At 41.0% G+C, this 24,410-nt stretch overlaps 2 protein-coding genes across 8 annotated transcripts in view; one reads left to right on the forward strand and one right to left on the reverse strand.

Annotated features, from left to right (window-relative positions):
* The window catches only part of LOC115130258 (collagen alpha-1(XXI) chain-like), a 48,352-nt gene extending 44,222 nt beyond the window's left edge, over positions 1–4,130 (reverse strand). Inside the window, exon 1 of the mRNA XM_029661193.2 lies at positions 4,016–4,130. The gene's annotated coding sequence lies outside the window, so the exon portion shown is untranslated. The remainder of the gene's footprint in view (positions 1–4,015) is intronic.
* A 7,110-nt stretch (positions 4,131–11,240) lies between these two features.
* LOC115130259 (zinc finger CCHC domain-containing protein 2-like) overlaps positions 11,241–24,410 on the forward strand; it is a 73,743-nt gene continuing 60,573 nt past the window's right edge. For 4 of the 7 annotated variants that reach the window (XR_010464074.1, XM_065019450.1, XM_065019453.1 and 1 more), the window contains exon 1: positions 11,241–12,194. Coding sequence is in view for 6 of the 7 variants with exons in the window: in XM_065019450.1 (XP_064875522.1) it covers positions 11,433–12,194 (762 nt within the window). In the remaining variant the exon portion in view is untranslated. The remainder of the gene's footprint in view (positions 12,195–24,410) is intronic. The other 3 variants (XM_065019454.1, XM_029661194.2, XM_029661198.2) reach the window with 1 other exon arrangement.

The raw sequence follows: 24,410 nt of genomic DNA on the forward strand, positions 1-24,410 counted from the left end.
AAAATCCTCCCTATGGCTGGATTCCAATAGGAATACCAGCATAGTGACCTGCAGGGGGCATAACTAAAGGCCTTATGAAATGTATGATGTAAGGTCATGAAGGGTTTACTTTATACTCAAAAACATTGACTTAGGCTGTCACCTGTTGAAGATTTCAGTACTGAAGTTTAATGAATGCAACAACCATGTCTCTAACTAACACAAACACAGTCATGGGTGGGTAACTCGTAATGTTCACTCGAAATGCACCCTGGGAAATATGCAAATAAGGCTTCACACCCTAGCGTGTTAAAACAACCCCCCCCCCAAAAAAAAAAAAAAAAATAAACATAATAATACATGTGTTATTCCCTAAAACTGAGAAAGTGTAACAGCATCAGCTCAAATAAAATGTTAATTTAAATCAGAATTTGCTACACCCACGGTGTGGTGTTAGGGACCTAACACTCTGGGGATGTCAGTTTATCAGCACTTTGAAAAGTGTTAGTTTAACACTATTTGAGATGGTCACCTAATAATTTCAAAGAAAGTGTTACATTTAACACTGTGTGTGTTAAATTTGCTTTGTAGATGTGTCTCCTGTCTTGACCCAATATCTTCTGACTGACATGCTAATCTTTGCACTTGATTATAAAACTTTCCACATTAGTCCTGTTTTGCAAGGACAATGAACAATGCTAGGGATTATGCACACTCGCTGTTGATCAATCCTCACTTCACTGGCACAGTATACATGACATACTGCCATGCCACCTCTCTCTCTCCACAGCCACATGTGTCTGTTTGCTTGCATTGCATGATGTAATAAGCTCCAAATAACCATCAGGTTTCAATGGTGGGAGCAGCTGATATGTTTCTCCATTGAGTGTGAGGGTGTTGGGTATTTGGCTGGCTAAATAGTGGGAAACCCTGAGATTTTCCTCCAGATGTGTAACGGTTGTGGTATAATGGTACTTTTCAACCGAAGGCCATCTGTGTGTTTTCTTATGTACCAAATCCACAAGTTCCCTACCATAGCTTGTGGAAATTCCTCATCACACATGAAAATGAAATAATCTGTCCATCGACTGAGGTTTCCTGTTTCCTCTGAGCTTACACATTTTGTGCCAAAAGCGATCAGTAAAAGCGAGCTAGACAGGTCAATGGTAAACGCGTTAACATCTCAGCATTCGTCTGTTGTGAAGAAAGATGCATTCTGTTCAGGCTCCATAACATTGGTTGAATGTGGCAAGATGGCCTCAAGATGTTCACAGTGGATTGGCCTCCATTATGGTTTAAGAAATAATGTTGTGTTTGAGTGATGTTGTAACCAGTCAAACTCAATAGCTCTTCTTGTCTTCTTCTCTTCATTTATACTGATGTGAAAGAACTGAACTGGTCAAATTGCATTCCTTGTAGGCACCCATAACATGGAGAGGAAATGAGAAGAAGAAGCTGAGATACTCCCATTGACCTGCTCACCATTCAATGAGAACTAACTGGAACATTTCCTATGAACGCCCTTTTCATAATGCATTAAAAGTGTGTTTATAATGCCTTATGAGCTATGCATAAAAAACGTCCCTCTGAGACAGGCCGAAGCATTAGAGCAGACTCTTTTTCTTTCCTTGCTGCGTCCATCCAGGCGGGCACAACAACATCAGCAGCTATAAATTCCCCATGGGCCTCTCCTAGTGAAACACATCAGTCATTACACAGATTATTTACACACGCATGGCATAGCGGCAAGCCTCGAACCTGAATTGCTTGGAGCCTCACGGAACATTTGGGAATCACTGGTGCGGTCAGTGCAACCACTCCCATTACAATCAATTACATCATCTTATTAACACGTACAGTACGTCTTTATTCAGCGTTCTCCTTCCACTCATCTCAATGTGGATGAATAAACATGAAGGTAGCTAAACCGCACTGGGGCACAATTGTGAATACAAAAATGCTAATTGATTCTATCAAGGATGTAATGAACTACATTAATGATGTGTGTGTGTGTGTGTGTGTGTGTGTGTGTGTGTGTGAGAGAGTGACTGAGTGCATAAAGAGATCTCTGGGAATTGATGCAGCAAAACCCATTGTCAATTGAACAAGGGCGTTCTAGGGGAGAGCTGGCTTTTAGTCCTACTAAAATGATTGCAGATTGCTGCAATTCCTCAGGGACTTGGCACAGTACAATGGGCTACATGGAGGACCTACATTAAAAATACTGATAAACCGAGATTGCCGTCATATATATTCTTGTGATGCACTGTTCATTGTTGTTGAGTGAATTCACTAGGAATGACAATACACTTCATGAAGGGGTTCCTTGACTGGCACAGTGGTCTAAGGCACTGCATCACCGTGCTAGGCGTCACTATAGACCGGGGTTCGATCCCGGGCTGTATCACAAATGGCCGTGATCGGGAATCGCATATGGCGGCGCACAATTGTCCCAGCATCGTCCGGGTTAGGGGAGGGTTTGGCCAGGGTAGGCTGTCATTGTAAACAATCATTTGTTCTTAACTCACTTGCCTCATTAAATAAAGGTTCAATAAATCAAGTAGGTTGTTGTCAGCTTTTGAAGAACATATCCATCAGTCATCCATGTTCATTTGGTCTCTGAAATATCATGCAGGAATATCTTGCGTTTTAGGTGCTATATTTGTCCATCTGTATCCACTCGACTCCTAACTTCATATTTAGTCCCTACACTGCCAGAAAATGTGGCTTCTTCAGTTTACAGAACAGTCTTCTTCAGATTTCGGATATGTAATCATTTCAGTTGCAAGACACATTGGCCATGGTTGGAGGAAGGCATACTACTGTATATTCTCCTTAGCAATGTGTAATGTGCGTCTTATCAAAACCAGTGTTTGGATGCAAGGCCACACAGGCATAATCAGATATATGGCATTTATATTTGTAGCACGTCTGCCCTTTTCTGCTCAGCGACAGTTCAATTTGCAACGTTTATTTTCTGCCTCACCAACAGTTGCAGAATACAGATTCTGGGGGTACAAGACATGCCTATTCTGAAAGGCCCACTTTAAGGACAACTTAATATCATTACCATGAGGATAATCATGGTTAACCCAGAAGTAAAATCTCACCGAATTTGGTCGGCTACAGAATCTGTCCACGAGAGATTACCATGAAGGCCAAAGTACTGTACATGATAAGCAATAAACCAATACACCACAAAATGTGACTTTTATTTTCTTTAACTGTCTCAGGTGTCTCCCCTTTGCCCCGATATGAGGTCAGTTCATCATTGCCATTGCCACTGGGCAAGCATATGTTACCCTTTCAGTGCGGAGCCACCAATCTCCTTGAGGCAAGCCATGATGTAATACTGAGTAGCAAGCAAGTCAGTATCAGGCTAACTAAAAGTCAAGAATAGGCTGTTGTTACAGTACATAGCCTATAATTTCCTGCACCCAACAGGGGATTACATACTTCATGGCTTCCCCATTAAATGTAGCCCATGCACTGACAATACTTGCTCCAGCATAGGAACAATGTAAATAAAAGTAGTTTCAGTCATCAGCTACTCAGATAGGCTACTGTTGTAGTAGACTACCATTGCAATTCAACCGTCACCTGAATCAGATGATACATTGTAGGCCGCATGAACCTTGCATCAGAAAAGACATTAAACCAAATGAAAACGTGCCTGTGGGATATCAGGCTACATTCCCATCACCACATTCCTCAAAAGCATGTAGCCTATCTTTGCATCAGTTAGAATGTCTGAAAACGCAAATAGAGATCTGTAAAATGGGTTCGGAGGAATCTGCAATCTGATTGGCTGAAATGGGGTTCCAAGCCATTGACAATTCACTGTTATCTGCACTCTCTATGTCTAAGTAGTGTTAAGTTTCAAAGTATCAATACTTCAATTACAAATAATAATCAATCAAGACAATAGTTTATTACTTTATTAGTAATTAACTATAATGTTAAGTAATCAAAGTCGTTTTTTTGGAATAGCCATTAATAATTTCAGTATGAAAAAGATCTGAAAAGAAAAGCTTACCTTTTCAATTCCAGGAGACTAGTACAGTAAAAACTGTCCCTCTCCAGAGACAAACTTAAGACAAAATGATTTATTGTACAAATAGAAATTCTCTGTATCGTCACTAGAGGGAGACTTCGCCATTGGTCCACAAGTGAAAGTGTCGCACTCGCAGGTCTTTATACCCGGGGAGCCTGTGACGTCTCATGGAACGCTCCACATGTTGCTGCTGTCACTCCCGACTGCAGACTTTGTGAAATGAGTGGGATAACCTTTAAATTAATTCATTAGACCGACACGCAGACAGAGAGACTGACACACACACACACAGATCTTCATTGGTGATTTGTTGATTGAAAGATACACTTATAACCTCACTTTATGACATGTTTGATTGAAAATGTCTGTGTAGGCTACTATATTCAGTAGTAGCCTATTTTAACTTGTCTAACTGTAGATAGTTTTTTGTTGTTATGTAAATGGTTGAATACAGAACAAGCACACATTTACCTTTACTAGCCCAATGTGTAAGAAAATGTAACAGTAGGTAAAATATTTGTCCCCTGCACAGTTTCAACCTAAATGTATCTCAAAAACGCTCATTAGTGACTGAAAACCTTCATGAGAGAAAGTGGCATCAAGTTGACCCTTAAAATCTACCAACTACACTGGGCATGAAAAAACTTTTTAGAGTTTTACTGTCGGTTACGCTTTACCAAATAGATACCCATTGCAGTGTTTGAAGCAGACCAAATCCATAGATCCAGAGCCATGCTGTTGAAATACCATAGACTCCACCCTACATTCAGCCCCCTAAATGAACTATTTTAGTTCAAAACAACGACAAGAAATGTTTAACCCTTCAGACTCAGACTTTGACTATGTGGAAGGTGATGAAGACAAAGTGATCTATGTCAGAGGCCACTGGATGAGTTTGGCATTTGTCAGTGGGTGGGAGATGTCGTAGTAATTGTAGTGTATTTGAGAGTTCAAATATGTATTTAAATGTTTCTAGTGGCTGGAGAATGTTCCATATGCATGAAGGCTGTGTCTTCTAATGGCGTCATTTTTGAGATTCTAAAAACAACATCTCAAAAGCATTTCGCCCCCCCGTTTTCTTCTCATTTGATTTAAGTTAAATGTTATGCTGCACATATCTTTGGGGATTTGGGTTTTGTTGGTTGTCTAACCTCTTTAAATGTCAGTTGAAAAGACATACTTAACCAGCTCATTTTATCAATAAACAAACCAAAGTAAATGTCACTGGATCCATTATCAGTGAGAGTATATTAGTACATTTGAAAATACTGTAAATGTTGCTGTATCGTATGCAAAGGATTTCAAATACCAGCTTTTATTTTTTTCTATAGTGTTCATATAAAGTGGAAGAGCTTCATTCATTTGACTTCATTACAGTAATAGCTTAGATACATGCCATAGCTGCATAATGCTTATACATCGCACATTTCAGCAATTTAACCTTTAGGACTACCAAAAGGGATGGATGATGAACCCTGATCAAATGTTGCCCCCTGTTGCTTACCTTCGATTACTGCTCAACATAATGCAAGGCTTCAAGCTGTTTTGAACAACACCAGCTACAAAAGCTATGTGGATGGTCAAAATGTCATGTCAAAACACCATTCCATTCTTTTTCTTTTTATTATGTATTTTTTTTAAATGTATTTAACTAGGCAAGTCAGTTAAGAACAAATTATTATTTACAATGACGGCCAAAACTGGATTGTCAATTGTGCGCCGCCCTATGGGACTACCAATCACAGCCGGATGTGATACAGCCTGGATTCCAACCAGACTGAAACGCAACATGTGAAGTGTTGGTCCCATGTGACACCTCTGGCACTGAGATGCAGTGCCTTAGACCGCTGCGCCACTCGGTAGCCCTGTTGATGTATACAGGGATTATCAAGGATATATGATTAATCAGACATACAGTCGTGGCCAAACATTTTGAGAATGACACAAATATTAATTTCCACAAAGTTTGCTGCTTCAGTGTCTTTAGATATTTTTTTCAGATGTTACTATGGAATACTGATGTATAATTACAAGCATTTCATAAGTGTCAAAGGCTTTCATTGACAATTACATGAAGTTGATGCAAAGAGTCAATATTTGCAGTGTTGACCCTTCTTTTTCAAGACCTCTGTAATCCGCCCTGGCATGCTATCAATTAACTTCTGGGCCACATCCTGACTGATGGCAGCACATTCTTGCATAATCAATGCTTGGAGTTTGTCAGAATTTTTGTGTTTTTTCTTGTCCACCCGCCTCTTGAGGATTGACCACAAGTTCTCAATGGGATTAAAGTCTGGGGAGTTTCCTTGCCATGGACCCAAAATATCAATGTTTTGTTCCCAGTTCCACTTTGTTATCATTTTGCCTTATGGCAAGGTGCTCCATCATGCTGGAAAAGGCATTGTTTGTCACCAAACTGTTCCTGGATGGTTGGGAGACGTTTCTCTCAGAGGATGTGTTGGTACCGTTCTTTATTCATGGCTGTGTTCTTAGGCACAATTGTGAGTGAGCCCACTCCCTTGGCTGAGAAGCAACCCCACACATGAATGGTCTCAGGATGCTTTACTGTTGGCATGACACAGGACTGATGGTAGCGCTCACCTTGTCTTCTCTGGACAAGCTCTTTTCCGGATGCCCCAAACATTCGGAAAGGGGATTCATCAGAAAATTACTTTACCCAAATCAGCAGTCCAATCACTGTACCTTTTGCAGAATATCAGTCTGTCCCTGATGTTTTTCCTGGAGAGAAGTGGCTTCTTTGCTGCCCTTCTTGACACCAGGCCATCCTCCAAAAGTCTTCGCCTCACAACTGCCTGCTGCCATTCCTGGGCAAGCTCTGTACTGGTGGTGCCCCGATCCCGAAGCTGAATCAACTTTAGGAGACGGTCCTGGCGCTTGTTGGACATTCTTGGGTACCCTGAAGCCTTCTTCACAACAATTGAACCGCTCTCCTTGAAGTTCTTGATGATCCGATAAATGGTTGACTTAGGTGCAATCTTACTGGCAGCAATATCCTTGCCTCTGAAGCCCTTTTTGTGCAAAGCAAAGATGACGGCACATGTTTCCTTGCAGGTAACCATGATTGACAGAGGAAGAACAATGATTCCAAGCACCACCAATCCTTTTGAAGCTTCCAGTCTGTTATTCGAACTCAATCAGCATGACAGAGTGATCTCCAGCCTTGTCCTCGTCAACACTCACACCTGTGTTAACGAGAGAATCACTGACATGATGTCAGCTGGTCCTTTTGTGGCAGGGCTGAAATGCAGTGGAAATGTTTTGGGGGGATTCAGTTCATTTGCATGGCAAAGAGGGACTTTGCAATTCATTGCAATTCATCTGATCACTTTTCATAACATTCTGGAGTATATGCAAATTGCCATCATACAAACTGAGGCAGCAGACTTTGTGAAAATGTATATTTGTGTCACTCAACTTTTGGCCACGACTGTATACTGAACAAAAATATAAACACAACACAATACCATGTTTCATGAGCTGAAATAAATTATCCCAGAAATGTTCCATACACACAAAAAGCTTGTTTCTCTCAAATTCTGTGCACAAATTTGTTTTCATACCTGTTAGTGAAATTTCTCTTTTGTAAAGATAATCCATCCACCTGACAGGTGTGGCATATCAAGAATCTGATTAAACAGCATGATCATTACACAGGTGCCACTTGTGCTGGGGACAATATGTTCACTTGGCTATGCATGCCTCTCTCTAATATCGATATGCCTCGTCCATTCCTGTCCTGGTTAGTGATTACTGTCTTATTTCACTGTAGAGCCTCTAGCCCTGCTCAATATTCCTTAACCAACCATGTTGTTCCACCTCCTACATATGCGATGACATCACCTGGTTTAAACGTCTCTAGAGACTATATCCCTCTCATCATTACTCAATGCCTAGGTTTACCTACCTTTGTCTGTAGACTATGCCTTGAATCAATGCTATCGTGCCCAGAAACCTGCATCCTTTTACTCTCTATTCCAAACGTGCTAGACGGCCAGTTCGTATAGCATTTAGCCGTACCCTTATCCTACTTCTCCTCTGTTCTTCTGGTAATATAGAGGTTAATCCAGGTCCAGCAGTGCCTAGCCCCACTCCCCAGGTGCTCTCATTTGTTGACTTCTGTAACTGTAAAAGCCTTGGTTTCATGCATGTTAACATTAGAAGCCTCCTCCCTAAGTTTGTTTTACTCACTGCTTTAGCACACTCTGCCAACCCGGATGTCTTAGTCGTGTCTGAATCCTGGCTTAGGAAAACCACCAAAAACCTTGAAATCTCCATTGCTAACTATAGCATTTTCCGTCAAGATAGAACTGCCAAAGGGGCGGTGTTGCAATCTACTGCAAAGATAGCCTGCAGAGTTCTGTATTACTATCCAAGTCTGTACCCAAACAATTCGAGCTTCTACTTCTAAAAATTCACCTTTCCAGAAACAAGTCTCTCACTGTTGCCGCTTGCTATAGACCTCCCTCTGCCCCCAGCTGTGCCCTCGATACCATATGTGAATTGATTGCCCCCCATCTATCTTCTGAGCTCGTGCTACTAGGTGACCTAAACTGGGACATGCTTAACACCCCGGCCATCCTACAATCCAAGCTTGATGCCCTCAATCTCACACAAATTATCAATGAACCTACCAGGTACAACTCCAAATCCATAAACACGGGCACCCTCATAGATGTCATCCTAACTAACTCACCCTCCAAATACACCTCTGCTGTTTTCAATCAAGATCTCAGCGATCACTGCCTCATTGCCTGCATCCGTTATGGGTCAGCGGTCAAACGGCCTCCACTCATCACTGTCAAATGCTCCTTAAAACACTTCTGCTAGCAGGCCTTTCTAATTGACCTGGCCGGGGTATCCTAGAATGACATTGACCTCATCCCGTCAGTAGATGATGCCTGGCTATTCTTTAAAAGTGCCTTCCTCACCATCTTAAATAAGCATGCCCCATTCAAAAAATGTAGAACTAGGAATAGATATAGTCCTTGGTTCACTCCAGACCTGTCTGCCCTTGACCAGCACAAAAACATCCTGTGGCGTTCTAGCATCGAATAGCCCCCGTGATATGCAACTTTTCAGGGAAGTTAGGAACAAATATACACAGGCAGTTAGGAAAGCTATGGCTAGATTTTTCAAACAGAAATGTGCCTCCTGTAGTACTAACTCAAAAAAGTTCTGGGACACTGTAAAGTCCATGGAGAATAAGAGCACCTCCTCCCAGCTTCCCTCTGCTCTGAGGCTAGGAAACACTGTCACCACCAATAAATCCACTATAATTGAGAATTTCAATAAGCATTTCTCTACGGTCGGCCATGCCTTCCACCTGGCTACCCCTACCCCTACCTTTGGTCGTCTTTCCTTCCAGTTCTCTGCTGCCAATGACTGGAACAAACTGAAAAAATCTCTGAAGCTGGAGACTCATGTCTCCCTCACTAGCCTTAAGCACCAGCTGTCAGAGCAGCTCACAGATCACTGCACATAGCCCATCTGTAAACAGCCCATCTACCTACCTCATCCCCATACTTTATTTATTTATCTTGCTCCTTTGCACCCCAGTATCTCTACTTGCACATTCATCTTCTGCACATCTACCATTCCAGTGTTTAATTGCTATATTGTAATTACTTCGCCACCATGGCCTATTTATTGCCTTAACTCCCTTATCTTACCTCATTTGCACTCACTGTATATAGACTTTTTGTTCTCTTTTGTTCTACTGTATTATTGACGATGTTTTGTTTATTCCATGTGTAACTCTGTGTTGTGTCGAATTGCTATGCTTTATCTTGGCCAGGTCACAGTTGCAAATGAGAACTTGTTCTCAACTAGCCTACCTGGTTAAATAAAGGTTAAATAAAAATAAATAAAAGGCCACTCTAAAATGTGCAGTTTTGTCACACAACACAATGCCACAATTGTCTCAAGTTTTGAGGGAGCATGCAATTGAGCATGCTGATTGCAGGAATGTCCAGCAAGTGTAAAGAACTTATGAAAAAATACTTTAAAGTACTAGTTACTAGTTTTTTTAGGGTATCTATTGTTTAGGGTATTTATATTTTTGACAATAACTTTTACTCCACTACATTCCCAAAGAAAATAATGTACCCCCCCCCCCCCCCCATTTTTAATTCTTAACAGGACAGGAACATTTTCAAATTCACGCACTTATCAAGAGAACATCCCTACTGCCTCTGATTTGGCGGACTCACTAAACACAAATGCTTCATTTGTAAATGAGTGTTGGAGTGTGCCCCTGACTATCCGTAAATTAAAAAACAAGATAAATTGTGCCGTCTGGTTTCTGTAACTCAGTAAAACTCAGTAAAATCATTGAAATTGTTACATGTTGCATTTGTCTTTGTTCAGTATATTTCACATACAGTGGTCTAATGTAAAGCAGTGTTGTTGTTGATCCTGGTCCTGGGAACCCAAATGGGTGCACATTATTGTTTTTACCTTAGCACTACACTCAATAACCAAGGCTTGATGATGAGTTGATCACTTGAATCAGCTGTGTAGTGCTAGGGCAAAAAAATAAAAAACACCCATTTGGGACCCCAGGGCAAGGATAAAGACACTACTGTAAACTACTGTAAATTTGAACATAATTCAGGCCTTGGTGGTATGCAATGTGCACTACTTATGCAATGTTATTTTTGAGCCACTAGGGGTCACTGATGTCTAGAGGAAGGCTTATCTCGGGATAGGCCAATAGGAATAACACACTGTAATGTAAAGTGGTACCAACACATGCTTTCCATGCTTAAATAGCTAAATCAACAGAAAATCATATATTTTAATACACATATATAATTTTAACCTTCACTTTAGGCCCAAGCATTTGAGTAGATACATGAAACTGTAGTGTGTACTGTACTAAATTGAGTACTGAAAACATGGGCCATTGATAAAACATTTTTAGACTACCTTTGTACTTCGTAAACACATTACCCATGATGATGAGTTGCACATATAGAAGCCCATCAAATAATATAGGCTTGCCATTTAATAAGATTCTACAGATTCAAAATGACATATCTAAAATGTAACTTTCTCTACAAATTTGAGTTCTACCCTAGATTGTAGATAAATAAACTAAAACGATAAACTCAGGTTATGACACTTGTATAACAATATTTTTTTAGGACCCAGAACGCTTCTATGAAAAGGAGGAGGAGTTTGTGAATGATTGACATGTCACCAGAGTGCGATCTACAGTGGAGAAAACTACAGCTTGTCGCCGAGTCACTGTGATTATTACAAAACACAGAACATGTTATTTGCTTCCGTTGATTCTGCTTTAAAAAACGTTTAGACGATCAAAGGATGAATATGTACCGGTAATTTACGCCTTGAAGCCTTTCTAGTCGAGCTGATAATGCTTAAAATGAAGCTGCCCATGAGAACGGCGGAGGCAGGAGGAGACGACACGGCCGAGGAACAGCCCGATCTCCATATTCCAAGTTCGGTCTCCGACAAGCCCGAAGATTCCTCCAGACACCCAGGATATCCATCTCAATTGGATAAAGAGACCGTTTTCGAATGGTTTGGTTTGCATTTAAATCCTGCCAAGCGGATCGAGTTTATGTGCGGACTGCTGCATATGTGCCAGCCACTTGAGCTCCGGTTTTTGGGCTCCTGTCTGGAAGACCTGGCTCGGAAAGATAACCACGTTCTACGGGATGTCGAGATAAGGGCCAACAATCCGAATGATCTGGCCATTTTATCAGATGTTATCGACCCTGTCGTGCGCTCCAAACTGCTGGTCTGCTTGTCTCTTCTGGGATCTGACAGCAGGGAGTGTGCGGGAATACTATTTAGGATATTGAGCCATGTGGATCCCTCCTTGTTATTCAAAAACTATGGCTATTCTGTTTCGCCCTTCAAGGACTCTCAACATCACCCGTTCTATTCTCCGTGTGTGGACGGGAAAGCGTTCGGGAGAACAGAACAGAATTGCGGGCTTCCAATGGAGGCAGTGATCGGACCCTTGGAACAGTTGGCGCTGCTTTTTACTATGGCCTCCTTGCATCCAGCGTTCCCGTTTCATCAAAGAGAAAAAGTTCTAGAACAGCTGGACAAAATTCAACTTGCTATAGAGGACGAGAGACAGCAGAATCAGCGCAGAATAAACGCCCAGGTAACATTGATTAGCAGTTTGATTGACTCGTGTGTTAGATAACGTTAACTGGGGTTGTCACTAGTTACCACACAGCCACAAAGACTATAATAAACATTAATTAAAAATACAAATAAAAAGCTTTTTGGGCTAAATTTAAGGTTAGTCGTGTGGTAAGGTTAGGTTTAAAATCAGATTTTAAAAATATACATTTTAGAAATAGGCGGGGTTTAAGGCATAATTATGACTGTGGTTGTAGTAACTAGTGACGACCGTTAGCTGGTTGCAAAATGAGTGGTTAACTAACTTATCTCTAAAGAGTTTGGGCCCACCTGGGTACACGTTTTTGTTTGCCTTAGCACAGATTCAAATAATCAAAGCACGATTATGAGTAGGACATTTGAATCAGCTGTGTACTAGTAGTTCTACTCCAAAAACCAAAATGTGCACTTGGGAGGGGGGCATGGCCGAGTTTGGGAAACCCCTGAGCCAGATCACGTGATATCTACGGTTCTGACTAGGAGTACAGATTCGACCGGTTCGTATCTTAAACATTCTACATAGGCTTAAATTTTCCCCTTAACTTTATTTAATGGTAAGAAGGCAGGAAAAATATGCATACTTTCCTCATGAAATTGGGAGAATATGCGTACTTTCCTTATGAAACACCATTTTCCACAACCATTCTACTAGAGTGGCTAACTGGTAATCCCGGATGTTGTGTATCAGGTTGAATCTCAGACCAGGGTTTCCGTTTCTTTTATGTATGCTGCGTTAAAGAACTGCATGGTCACTCTGGCACCTGCAGTGGCAGTACAGTATTTACTGCTATACGGCCTCTGTAGAAGTCGGGGCATTCATACTTCTTGCGCTTCTCAGAGCTGTTGTCAAGGAAGTGAGTTTGTGTTTATACAGGACCTCCCACCCCCACCTACCCTAAACCAATCATGTCAATGCGCAGCTATTGGCATCGGCTAATGGGTATCCTAATCAATCAAATCTATAGGGAGCCCTTTGCATTGTTACACAATTTGGGAGGTGCACAGTGATCTGGTGCGGAGCTCGATTTGGCCTCCACAAGCTTCTGGATGCTTCTTCACACTCTCCATACAGAGCCTTCAGACAGCATTGACAGATCAAGCATAAATCAGCTATTAGGTTGCAGCAGTCTGTTTTTTTTTTCACCCCAAAAAGCCCATTTATGACCCATCATCTCTTTTTAGTCTTCTGTTACAAATGTTTGAAATTGTGTTTTTTACATTGGATAAAAGTACAGACTCAGAGCTCCAAATGGCATATCGTACATTGTAGTTGGAGGAAATATGGGGATGTAATGCTGCTTTAAAATGTGATAAACATATAATCCAGTTTAGGAAAAAAGGCATTACAATTTTTACTTTGATTGTCACACTTGCTCTACATTAATCCGTTGGAAACATGTTTAGAAAAGGAATACTTATACCAAATTGCCAAAATGGATTCTCTGAACATTATCCCACCAAGTTACTCCATTAGGCAAACCATTTACAGTATCAAATTGCCTATTGTATAATAAAGGTAACCTTTCACATTGAACAGCTACAGTGCTGTTCTTTGTTTACGCCCATTTAACATCATTCACAACCACTAAAGCCGTAGATCCACCCATCTCTTAAATAATTCACATTGGAACACATGCAAATGTGGCCATCTGATAAAGCAGACAATGGTTAATATTTCAACAATAAAATATTTTATTCACTTCAAGTGCTAACGGTAGTAGCCTACAATTAGGAAACGTAATACACAAAGGCTTAGGTAAAAACAATATCTAGGCCTATATCATAAAATCGTTTTGAGGGACTTTGGTTCAGGTCATGTTATGATATCTTTGGAGCAATATTGGCCTTTTCATTGCAAAAGTCCTGATCTTCTCAACTTAGCAGTTGTCCCTTTAATGTAACTTTGGTTTGGTTAGCGTGCTAATCTATTAGCATTCACACCACAGTGGCTGTTTTCAGTAGCTAGCTAATTAAACATGACAAACTGGCAAACATGAAAAAGATTATCGTCATGCATGCCATAGCACATCAGCAATCAACATTAACATCACGAAAGTGCTGTTTGAATGAATGCTTGCGATCCTTCTGCTGCCTACCATCGCTCAGTCAGACTTCTCAATCAAATCATAGACTTAGTTATACCATGATAACACACAGAAATACGAGCCTTAGGTCATTAATATGGTCGAATCCGGAAACTATCATCTCGAAAACAAGACGTTTATTCTTTCAGTGAAATACGGAACCGTTCCGTATTTTATCTAACGGGTGGCATCCCTAAGTCTAAATATTCCTGTTACATTGCACAACCTTCAATGTTATGTCATAATTACGTAAAATTCTGGCAAATTAGGCGGCCCAAACTGTTGCATATACACTGACTCTGCGTGCAATGAACGCAAGAGAAGTGACACAATTTCACCTGGTTAAAATTGCCTGCTAACCTAGATTTCTTTCAGCTAAATATGCAGGTTTAAAGATGTATACTTCTGTGTATTGATTTTAAGAAAGGCATTGATGTTTATGGTTAGGTACACATTGGATGATCTAGAAGAAAAAGAAACGCACACCTATTAAGACGAGGTGCTGGCTAGCGGAGTAGAAACTTGAAAATAAAAGAGAGCCGCACACTCTAGGAGCTCAGATGCAAAAATGTACTTATCCAGTTGCGGCCCACTTCTTGGAGGCAGGCCACTCGATTTCGTCTCTGCGTTACACCATTGTTCCTGTTCCCAAGAAAGCTAAGGTAACTGAGCTAAACGACTACCGCCCCGTAGCACTCACTTCCGTCATCATGAAGTGCTTTGAGAGACTAGTCAAGGACCATATCACCTCCACCCTACCTGACACCCTAGACCCACTCCAATTTGCTTACCGCCCAAATAGGTCCACAGACGATGCAATCTCAACCACACTGCACACTGCCCTAACCCACCTGGACAAGAGGAATACCTATGTGAGAATGCTGTTCATCGACTACAGCTCGGCATTCAACACCATAGTACCCTCCAAGCTCGTCATCAAGCTCGAGACCCTGGGTCTCGACCCGCCCTGTGCAACTGGGTACTGGACTTCCTGACGGGCCGCCCCCAGGTGGTGAGGGTAGGCAACAACATCTCCTCCCCGCTGATCCTCAACACGGGGCCCCACAAGGGTGCGTTCTGAGCCCTCTCCTGTACTCCCTGTTCACCCACGACTGCGTGGCCACGCACGCCTCCAACTCAATCATCAAGTTTGCGGACGACACAACAGTGGTAGGCTTGATTACCAACAACGACGAGACGGCCTACAGGGAGGAGGTGAGGGCCCTCGGAGTGTGGTGTCAGGAAAATAACCTCACACTCAACGTCAACAAAACTAAGGAGATGATTGTGGACTTCAGGAAACAGCAGAGGAACACCCCCTATCCACATCGATGGAACAGTAGTGGAGAGGGTAGCAAGTTTTAAGTTCCTCGGCATACACATCACAGACAAACTGAATTGGTCCACTCACACTGACAGCGTCGTGAAGAAGGCGCAGCAGCGCCTCTTCAACCTCAGGAGGCTGAAGAAATTCGGCTTGTCACCAAAAGCACTCACGAACTTCTACAGATGCACAATCGAGAGCATCCTGGCGGGCTGTATCACCGCCTGGTACGGCAACTGCTCCGCCCTCAACCGTAAGGCTCTCCAGAGGGTAGTGAGGTCTGCACAACGCATCACCGGGGGCAAACTACCTGCCCTCCAGGACACCTACACCACCCGATGTTACAGGAAGGCCATAAAGATCATCAAGGACATCAACCACCGAACCACTGCCTGTTCACCCCGCTATCATCCAGAAGGCGAGGTCAGTACAGGTGCATCAAAGCTGGGACTGAGTGACTGAAAAACAGCTTCTATCTCAAGGCTATCAGACTGTTAAACAGCCACCATTGAGTGGCTGCTGCCAACACACTGTCATTGACACTGACCCAACTCCAGCCACTTTAATAATGGGAATTGATGGGAAATTATGTAAATATATCACTAGCCACTTTAAACAATGCTACCTTATATAATGTTACTTACCCTACATTATTCATCTCATATGCATACGTATATACTGTACTCTACATCATCGACTGCATCCTTATGTAATACATGTATCACTAGCCACTTTAACTATGCCACTTTGTTTACTTTGTCTACATACTCATCTCATATGTATATACTGTACTCGATACCATCTACTGTATGCTGCTCTGTACCATCACTCACTCATATATCCTTATGTACATATTCTTTATCCCCTTACACTGTGTATAAGACAGTAGTTTTAGAATTGTTAGTTAGATTACTTGTTGGTTATCACTGCATTGTCGGAACTAGAAGCACAAGCATTTCGCTACACTCGCATTAACATCTGCTAACCATGTGTATGTGACAAATAAAATTTGATTTGATTTGACATTGGCATCGAACATGTCACCCTCCCTAGGAGAGGGGGTGACCTTGATAATTTATTGTTAAAACGAGAGGCTGCCTGGATCTTTAATTTAAAGACCCTTGCGCCCTTCGGTCTCAACGTAGACTTTGATCTGAAGCCATTCTTGTGATTATTGTGACTTTGCCATTGTCATTTTTTGTAAACTTGTGTAGTTAAATTAATCTATGATCGTATGCTATCCATTTGTTGTTTGTATGCTGTTCTTTGTATGACATTTTAATATTTGATTATTAACCAATGATATTAGGCCACTCTTGGCCATGATTACAGACACCTGTGTCTTTTGACACTATATAAACGATTCATCCCGCAGTGTTTGTGATTACACCCTGATGAAGACAGCTTGGCTGTCGAAATGTTGGTATTACATTTTTGCATCTGAGCTCCTAGAGTGTGCGGCTCTCCTTTTATTTTCTAGGTACACATTGGAGCAACGATACGCACCACATCGATTATATGCAACGCAGGACACTAGATAAACTAGTAGTATCATCAACCATGTGTAGTTAACTAGTGATTATGATTGATTGTTTTTATAAGATAGCTAGCGACTTACCTTGGCTTAATGCATTCGCGTAACGGGCAGTCTCCTTGTGGAGTGCAATGAGAGGCAGGTGGTTAGAGCGTTGGACTAGTTAACTATAAGGTTGAAAGATTGAATCCCCCGAGCTGACAAGGTAAAAATCTGTCGTTCTGCCCCTGAACGAGGCAGTTAACCCACCGTTTCTAGGCCGTCATTGACAATAAGAATGTATTCTTAACTGACTTGCCTAGTTAAATAAAGATTAAATAAAGGGGTAAAAATATATATATATTTTTTTAAATCTGCCAAATCGGTGTCCAAAAATACAGATTTTCCGATTTGTTATGAAAACTTGAAATCGTCCCTAATTAATCAGCCATTCCAATTAATTGGTTGACCTCTACTACATATACCCCGACTCTGCTTACACAGAACGAAAGAGAAGTTACACAATTTCCCTAGTTAAAATAAATTCATGTTAGCAGGCAATATTAACGAAATATGCAGGTTTAAAAAATATATACTTGTGTATTGATTTTAAGAAAGGCATTGATGTTTATGGTTAGGTACATTGGTGCAACGACAGTGCTTTTTTTCGCGAATGTGCTTGTTAAATTATCACCCGTTTGGTGAAGTATGCTGTGATTCGATGATAAATTAACATGCACTGCATTGATTATATGCAAAGCAGGACAAGCTAGATAAACTAGTAATATCATCAACCATGTGTAGTTAACTAGTAATTATGTTAAGATTGTTTTTTATAAGTTAAGTTTAATGCTAGCTAGCAACTTACCTTGGCTCCTTGCTGCACTCGCGTAACAAGTGGTCAGCCTGCCACGCAGTCTCCTCGTGGAGTGCAATGTAATCGGCGTCCAAAAATGCAGATTACCGATTGTTATGAAAACTTGAAATCGGCCCACCTCTAGTAGGTGACCAACATAACACTAGGTGGTGGTGTGTTGGACACAGTCACTCATAGAGCCTGTCTGCAGTCCTGATATCTGTAACTCTTGGCTTACCTGTGTAATATTGACATAAGTTCAGAGAAACTTGTTTTGCGAACATGGGCCTGTTTTATCAATTGCTGGGCTGATAATTGGACAGTTTACCTCTATGTTATTTTTGCAATAAAGATGGTGACGCTACAATAATACACATTTACAATAGGTCTATATCTGAAAATATATACAGCCTGATGATATACATACATTATTTTAAGAACAGGATAGTGTAAAGTCCTTTATTCAACTGAAGAGTATGAATTAGGCTTTGAGAATGTTTGAATCCTTAGAACCCTGCATACTCTTTGTTTTAATTACAATAGACCAACATAGCTACTGTAGTAGGTCAAAGCTGTGGGCTGGAAAACCTTGGTAGAGTATGGGTAGAGTAGGCATTGTGGTGCTCAGGCTTCAGACCAATATATCTACTTCTCATTTAAAACATTTGTTTTTTAAATATTTAATTTCCATGGTTTTTACACCGGAAGGTGATTATGCAACATTATTATAATACAGCACAACACAGCAATCCAAGTAAAGTAAAAATACACAATAATGGCAACATAAATAATGTAGTTATTAGTATGCATTTAATATTGACATCTGATATTCCAGTGGGGAAGTGAAAAACCAGAAGCCAATAAGGAGTAAACTGGAAAATGTCCCTGATCTCTTTTAAAACCTCTTAAGGATTTGGTATGTCGCCTAAAATGGCATAACCAAATCTAACGGCCTGTAGCTCAGGACCTGAAGCAAGGATATGCATTTTCTTGATACCAGTTGAAAGGAAACACTTTAATGTGTGTGGAAATGTGAAATTAAAGTCGGAGAATATAACACATTAGATCTGGTAAAAGATAATACAAAGAAAAAACATGAGTCTTCTATCAAAAAAACATACTCGTCTTTGAAATGCTAGAGAAAGGCCATTCTATCACCATTATACCCAGTTCCTACATTTTAATATAACAATTGATTTTATTAAACAAATCTATTCTACATTTTTATCTCTGGGACCCTCGGGATGACAAATCAGAGCAAGATTACTGAATGTAAGTACATTATTTACCTTCAGAGGTGTCACGATCGTTATAAGGAGTGGGCCAAGATGCAGCATGGTATGTTTCCATCCTTTTATTTAGAAGAGAAACTTAAAGCACAAAATCAATAAAGCGAATAAACAAAACGTGCCGCAACTATACATAGACATGATCCCACAAAACACAATCTAAATATGATCCCCAATCAGAGACAACGATAAACAGCTGCCTCTGATTGGGAACCATATCAGGCCATCATAGAAATACAATTCCCCTAGTTAACCCACCCTAAATCACACCCGACCCAACCAACATAGAGAATAAACAGCTCTCTATGGTCAGGGCGTGACAAGAGATGAATGTATCAAACCAGTTGCCATGATAAAAGTGTTGTTGTTGTGCACTCTCCTCAAACAATAGCATGGCATTTGTTCACAGTAATAGCTACTGTAAATTGGGCAGTGCAGTTAGATCAACAAACATTGAAGCTTTCTGCCCATATAAGACACGTCTATCTCTTGGGAAATGTTCTTGTTACTTACAATGTAATGCGAATCACATTAGCGCACGTTATCCCAACCGTCCCGTGGGGGGCACACTGACCCCGTAGAGATTTTAACAAAACAATCTCGCAATCTCACTCCTGGAGAATACACACATAATCAACATGACTAGGGTATGTATGGAGTAATGTTAGCTAAAGTTATTGTTAGATGAGCAATGCCCATTGCATGTATTATACATTAGCAGTTTCCCAAAGTTTGTTGGTGATTATGAACTTTATTTAGCTAGCTGTTTATTGTGGAAGGATATGGGCGATATTGTCAACATTGAGTTGTGCCAGTGCACGATCTGTACATGCAGCTAATGTTTCAGCCTTGTTGGCTTGTAGCTAGCTAGCTAGCTAAGTTACTGGCTAATGTTAGTTGGCTAGCTAACTGGCAATAGCAACCAAGGGCATTCACTATCTTATTTCTGCTTATTTGTTTGTGCTTTGATGACACGAACATGTCAACGCCAACAGTTTACACCGATGACTTCAGCCATGTGAAAAACCTTCCATAGAAAAATATAGCTAGCTTCCTTTGCTTGTAGCTCTCATCCGACTGTTGTTTAGCTAGCTGCTGTTGCTGGGGCAACCCATGTGCTTTGGTCCAGTTTTAGAAATCGTTGAGATTCGACTGAAAATATGTCAGCATTGTCATAAATTCTACAAAAAGGTAGCAAAATGTTTTGAGCACTTGAGAGCGATACATTTTATTCAAACTGTTGCTCCTACAAACTTATTCTGACTGAAAGGTGGCAAGTCTAGTGGTCACTTTGTGGATGCTGTAGGCTCTTTCTTATCCAACGACTAGATATTGAGCTAGGTCAAGGCAAGAAATTGTGTTTTTTCCCCCATGCTAATGAACGTGTTAAAAATATGGTACATAGTTCTCTGTATCAGCCGTACGGCTTATGACTAGGCGGGGAGAGTGTTTACCTCCAAGTTGATTTGCGAATTGTCATTGACATTGGTGTCATATTGGCTTAGATATGATGGTGGAAGTTTTTAATTTAAAATTGAACTTCAACCAATGCCATACTATTGGGAGGGGGGGCTATCACCCCCACAATAATGAGTATTATATCCCAATGTCTTACAAAAGGCTGAAAGAGTATGGCTAGTTCTCAATGGTTGACATTTGACAGATGGGGGAAGATGCCGTATTTGTTCAAATTAATCAGCATGTGCACCAACAAGCACTCATCCTTTTGAAATACAGTATTTTTTTTGTGGCTTATGAATTGATCCATCCATTGATGGCCCTAAGTAAGGCTGCACATCTCATTTGGTCTTTTAGAGTTTGTGACATATTCATGGAAATATCCAGAATTCTCGCTAGGTGTGGAAAATCCCCACTCAAGAGTGCTTGAACATACTTGTGGAATAGACACTGGCTGGAATGCACTTTTAACCAATCAGCATTCAGGATTAGACCCACCCGTTGTATAACAGCCGCTATGCCCTACGCTAGGAATGTAATAGTGTTACAGGGGACTGGTTGTCATCTCTTCCAATACAAAACGCCACCATGGAATCAACCCCCCGAAATACACTTGCTCGTCTTTACGGTCATTTCACAAAGAGTTATGTGCTGTGCTGCGTGCAAGGTATTTGGCCTTGTGGCCTACTGCACTGCAGGCCTGGCGACTCTACAGGGAGAAGGAAGTTATGTCCGAGTGTGGGGCTCAAAACCATGCTGGAAGCCAAGGGCTTGAAACCAACTGAGCATTAGGTGACTGACTGCAGAATATAGGATACGGGGAGGCCAGCCAGGGTCTCAGTTTGTTGACAGAGAGGGATTTCCTTCTTGGGGTGCTGCATCTTAACAGGGTGTCCTCTCTTCTCCTTGTCTACTCGCCTTTACTGATTTAAACAAGCTATTTGGCCAAGTGAAAGCAAATTCCTTATGACTTTATACTGATTGCAGGCCATTATTTGTATTGGAGTGGTACTTGTCACTGTGTAGGCTATAAAAATAACAGACACATCCATGATTTTATTTTCTCCGTACTTTGAATAGGCTATATACTGAACATTTCTGTGACAACCCGTGGTCACGTCCTATTTCCACTTGTGTTTCTAGTATAGTTTTAATACAGTTCTGTGTTGGGCAATCATCCATGTTGACTGTAGTGTTGTTGACCCACTTGTCTACTGAAATAGTTACATCTCTATGTGTGCCTGATGTCATATTTAGCCACTTGGAGAAAGAGATGTTGAAGCCAGCAGCACACAACCTCACAACTCAGATTTACTTACACTCTCATAGCCAGCAATTATGATCTGAAGAACAGCTACTAGCGCTCAAGTGAAATGGCGTGAGGTTGTAATGTGTTGTTATAGCAAACACTGTCCCAATCCACCCTCTCCACCCCCGCAGTTTACCAACAAAGAAGAGAGTTCAGTCACTCTGAGCCTAGAGTGACCACAATTGGACCTCTCAATTCCTAGGAGTTTACTAATGAGGTACTTGCTCAAGTACTGGCCTTTTTTTTTTTGCCTAGGCTACACCAGGTGGAATTGCTTGGGTAAGAGGGTGAATCTCCAACATGTGTTGCTGTGTCCAATGTATAAGACAGGTAGGATAGTGTAAACAGGAAAGTTGCAAATCTGATGTCGAAGAGACGAAAATCTTACTTCACATACTTGGGTTATTTTCTAACTTTGAATTTGAATTCATTTACTTTTTTTTACAGCGTCCCGCTTTGATTGAAACAAATCTTCCCATATATCTTTGCCCAGGGAAGAAGTGGTCAGAAAGATACTTTTTGGAGATGCTCAGCTCAATGTTGATCCATTTAGCATATCCTACCATGAGACGTCTTCATCATTGAAAAATATAAATAGTTTGATATCATTTAAAAGCCTACAAACAGGGTTGTCAAACTTATTTTATAATGAAAATAAATAAATAATAGCTTTTTGTAAAAACCTTTTAACGTCAATAATCTTTCACATCAGTTATCTTTTTTTCATATTCACATGTTGTAGCTTAGACCCTTACTTTCCATCACCTGAGGTTTTTGTGGTGTGCCCGCCATTGGTTGAGAGACAACATGCTCTTGAATACAGGGTGGGTGTCATTTCAATAATAGAAATAGAATGGACCTATCCCTTCAGACCACTGTAATTTAGCTGGTACACCATTGACATTTAACTTGAATTGACATTTTTACTTCTAATTACTACCACAAAGATGGCGGCCGGTCCACCCACTGTTGAATGTGATCTTAAATGGTCATGTCTATTCAATGATCTATATTTTATATGATTTCAATAGGAAATTGTTGATGGGTTGACAGTATAATTTAAACAACGGATATTCCCTCCCATTCAATTCAACACTCTCTGATGTGTGGTCCAGAGGAGGCTGGTTGGAGGACGGGGTCATTGGAATGGCATAAATGGAACGGAGTCAGACGTGGTTTCCATATGTTTGTGTTTGATACCGCTCCTATAGCTCCTCCTACCAACCTCCACTGGTGTGGACCTCCAACCGTCTTTGTGGCACCATTTGAAAGTAGACATTTCAATTTTATTCCCATTTTAGTCCATTTATCAGCAAAAACATGACACTCGCCCTGTATTCAAGAGCATGTTGTCTCAACCGATTGCGGTCACAACACTAAAACCTCAGATGTAAGTAGGGTCTAAGCTACAGCATATGGGAATATTAACAAAATATGAGTTTATGCATTTTTAATATTTTTAACCTTAAACGCGAATTATGAAATAGTTTGACAACCCAGTTTGTAAGCTTTTAAATGTTATCAATCTCAACCATTTAATTTCTACTGATGGATACATTGGTATCTCATGTTATGGTGGCGTATGCAAAATAGGTCAAATTTGAGCACCTTTATCTCTTGAATGTTTTGGCATCTAGGTCCAAAAAGTCACTTTGAGTACTTCTACAATGGGCAAACATTTATGGAAAGTTTTGTTCATATCAAAAGCGGTGCTGTCAAAAAGTTATAGAATTCAAGTGGATTTACCCAACTGTAAGCAGGCTCATAGAGATACTCCCTCTGCAGTTCAACATGCAGTTCATTACATCAATCTCCACTGAACCATGTTGGATGAAAAAGAGTGATGTCCACTGACTAACCCGTTCCAGAAATAGACCTTGATGGCCTCATGGTGAATCACCTCTCTCCACTGCAGCAGCAGCAGATGTCCAGTTAATGCCAAATTAAATCAGAGCTCTCATTTGTAAGGCCAGTTGTTGTTCCTGGACCATGTCAAATGTAAAGAGGGAGGAAACGCTTCAAGCCAGCAGAAGCTGATGTGGTCGCTGTGTTTTGTTGTGTTTGGCATCATTCAAGTGCCACTGATATAGGACTAAGGCTATCCATCTATTGAATGCTATGGTTGGTTTTCCCCTGGTATATTTGAAGCATACAGGACTAGGCTTTTGCTATTATCATATAAGCCCTAGTACCAGTTCTCCAATAGCATTACTGTATCTGTCCCCTCTCTCTCCTCTGGCTTGTGTTGGGGCTTGTGTTGCGCTGATATGCCAGGGCTGAACTGTGTTCTGTTCTCCCATGACCTTCAGCGGAGGCATGACTGTCAGTCTGTTTGTCAGCTCTGCCTCCTAGCTGATAGCCAG

The sequence above is a fragment of the Oncorhynchus nerka genome, linkage group LG6 (assembly GCF_034236695.1).
Source record: "Oncorhynchus nerka isolate Pitt River linkage group LG6, Oner_Uvic_2.0, whole genome shotgun sequence".
NCBI lineage: Eukaryota > Metazoa > Chordata > Actinopteri > Salmoniformes > Salmonidae > Oncorhynchus > Oncorhynchus nerka.